The 2,748-nt window shown below is 35.6% G+C and overlaps 1 protein-coding gene across 6 annotated transcripts in view; it reads left to right on the plus strand.

The window, feature by feature from the left end:
* MEIS2 (Meis homeobox 2) overlaps positions 1–2,318 on the plus strand; it is a 290,954-nt gene extending 288,636 nt beyond the window's left edge. For 5 of the 6 annotated variants that reach the window (XM_077322965.1, XM_077322964.1, XM_077322967.1 and 2 more), the window contains one exon: positions 911–1,135. Coding sequence is in view for 1 of the 6 variants with exons in the window: in XM_077322969.1 (XP_077179084.1) it covers positions 911–1,197 (287 nt within the window). In the remaining 5 variants the exon portion in view is untranslated. Of the gene's footprint in view, positions 1–910 lie in introns of all 6 variants that reach the window. The other variant, XM_077322969.1, reaches the window with a different exon arrangement.
* The last annotated feature ends 430 nt before the right edge of the window (positions 2,319–2,748 follow it).

Below are 2,748 nucleotides of genomic sequence, written 5' to 3' on the forward strand. Positions count from 1 at the left end.
TTTTAATTTAAAACATTCAAAAACTGTAATGTAAAAATTGTATATGTCTTCTTGTTACCCACTCTGAGCCAGCCAGGAAGGATTGGCTTATTATTATTTTATTGTTATTGTTATTGTTGTCATTAATATTATTATTATTATTATTATTAGAAAATTTCTCCTTCCTAATCTACAGAATTTTCAATCCGTTTTAATACTGCATGAATTCTGTTTCCACACACTTTACTGGAAGTTGGAAGATTCTCAGGGGGTCAAGGTTTTCCACACAATTGCTTCACACAAGATGCTTCTCCTAGACTGATAACATCTCTGCGGAGGAAATAAATGTGTAAAAAACTGTATGTGTGGTGGATGGGATCCAGGTCCAGGTGTATGACCACTGCCCTCCCCCATATATATGTTTATTTCCTCACATGTCAAAAAAACATATTGTGCAATATCCTAAGTTGCCAAGATTTTATGATGTTATACAATTTTTTCCTTGCCTATTTATTCATATGCAAAATTGTCATGGAGATTCTGTATGTGAAAGGACAAGACAGAGTGTTCTACATTTTTCAAAATACCAAGGAAAAGCAAATCTGATATTTATGTTCAGTTGACAGGTTTTTGCTTACAGAATGCACCCACATCAGATTTATGATAGAAATCTAGTTACTAGTATTTTAAAAATATTCTTACATTTTATGACACTTGGTTGTGCTCAATATTTAGTTCTGCTATATGCGTTATCCCACTGAATGTTCAAATGAAATGCAAACTAGAATTTGAATGTCTGTAAACATTGGCAAGAAACTCCAGCTAAATTTAGACACAGTATTTGTAATGTCTGTTGTCTTTTAGTTCTTTTTAGAAAGGTGAAATTGTAAAATTCAGTGGTTTGACCTAATTCCTTTCCCTTTTTGTCTAGGTTTGCAAGGGATACCAGGGGACTACATATCTCAGGGTGGTCCTATGGGTATGAGTATGACACAGCCAAGTTACACTCCTCCCCAGATGACCCCTCACCCTAGTCATTTAAGACATGGACCCCCAATCCATTCATATTTGCCAAGTCACCCCCATCACCCCGCAATGATGATGCACGGAGGACCCCCCACCCATCCTGGAATGACCATGTCAGCACAGAGTCCCACCATGTTAAATTCTGTAGACCCCAGTGTTGGTGGACAGCATATGGACATTCATGCCCAATAGTATAAGGAAACTCAAGGGAAGACAAAAAATATTTTAAGACTTTTGAACTTTGACCAGATGTTGACACTTATTATACAATTCCAGACAGCTGTGATTATTTTTTACTTTTGTCATTTTTCATCAACAACAGAGGACCAATGAAACAAGAACACAAATGTGAAATCATGGACTCACTGAAAACAATTTATGTCCATGTAAAGATCCTCTGGGAAAAAAAAGACTCCAAGAGTTATAACTACTGTAGTATATAAACATAGGAACTAAGTTAACTTGTATATTTCTGTTGATCACTCCGTTCCGTTGCCTCAAATAGTTTTAGAAGGAGAAAAAATATCCTTGTTTTCCACACTATGTGTGTTGTTCCCAAAAGAATGACTGTTTTGGTTCAGCAGTGAAGTCACTATCCATGAAATACAGCAGTATATTTCAGACCTGTTTCAACCAGTGAGAAAAGAACTATCCTGAAGATGAAGATCGAGTTTTGCTGGGTCTCTCATCACTCAGAAGACAGTTCCAAGACAGCCCTTGCCATCCCCTGGTTTTGTTCCTTCATAAATGTGTCCTTTAGTTTCAAACAGATCTTTATAGTTTGTGCTTCATAAGCCCAAGATATTTTCGGACTCTTTTTCAAAGAGCTTGCAGGTAAAGATTTAAAAAGACAGAGAAGGAGCTTCTTCCAGTAGTTCTGAGCCTCAGCTTGGGACAAGATGAATCTGAAGGTTGGGCAGCTTTCCTCAACAAAAGAAGATACTAATGGTCTTTGCACCAAACCTAGGACTTTATCATGAACTCAGAGCTTGGGAAAAAGCAAGAGAATACTGTAACAAACTTCGTACAGAGTTCGGTCTATTAATTGTTTCATGTTAGATATTCTATGTGTTTACCTCAATTGAAAAAAAAGAATGTTTTTGCTAGTATCAGATCTGCTGTGGAATTGGTATTGTATGTCCATGAATTCTTCCTTTCTCAGCACGTGTTCCTCACTAGAAAAAAAATGCTGTTACCTTTAAGCTTTGTCAAAATTTACATTAAAATACTTGTATGAGGACTGTGACGTTATGTTTTAAAAAAAAGGTGTTAAGTCACAAAATGCGGTAATAAATATTTCATTTTTGATTTTTTGTTAGGCCTTTGTGTTTTTAATCATGATTAGGAGGGAAGGCATTTCCTGGGGGAAAGAGGCCTAAACTTGTTTTATTACCAACAATAATCCAGGCAAATCACGCATAGGAACGATCATAGAATAAGCAGAAAAATCAGTTTTTTGCATCAGTTAAGGTAACAGATGTTTTTACATGATTTCACCTAATTAGATAAAAATTAATATTTATTTTAGAGCTAAAGCAATGCAATAAGGACAGTGCATTATTTATTTCTTTAAATTTCAGTCACACAATAGTCCTGCAACTTTTAAAGGTACAAACTTATTTTTGGTGTCGAGTTTGACTATGATAACAAATTTAAGGTCAATGCCCACCCCCAATATTCAGAGTGGATTAACAACAGATTAACCCATGCTGTTTTACTTAACAGCAGCTAGGAATGTAAACT

This window comes from Paroedura picta, chromosome 2, assembly GCF_049243985.1.
Source record: "Paroedura picta isolate Pp20150507F chromosome 2, Ppicta_v3.0, whole genome shotgun sequence".
NCBI classification, from domain to species: domain Eukaryota; kingdom Metazoa; phylum Chordata; class Lepidosauria; order Squamata; family Gekkonidae; genus Paroedura; species Paroedura picta.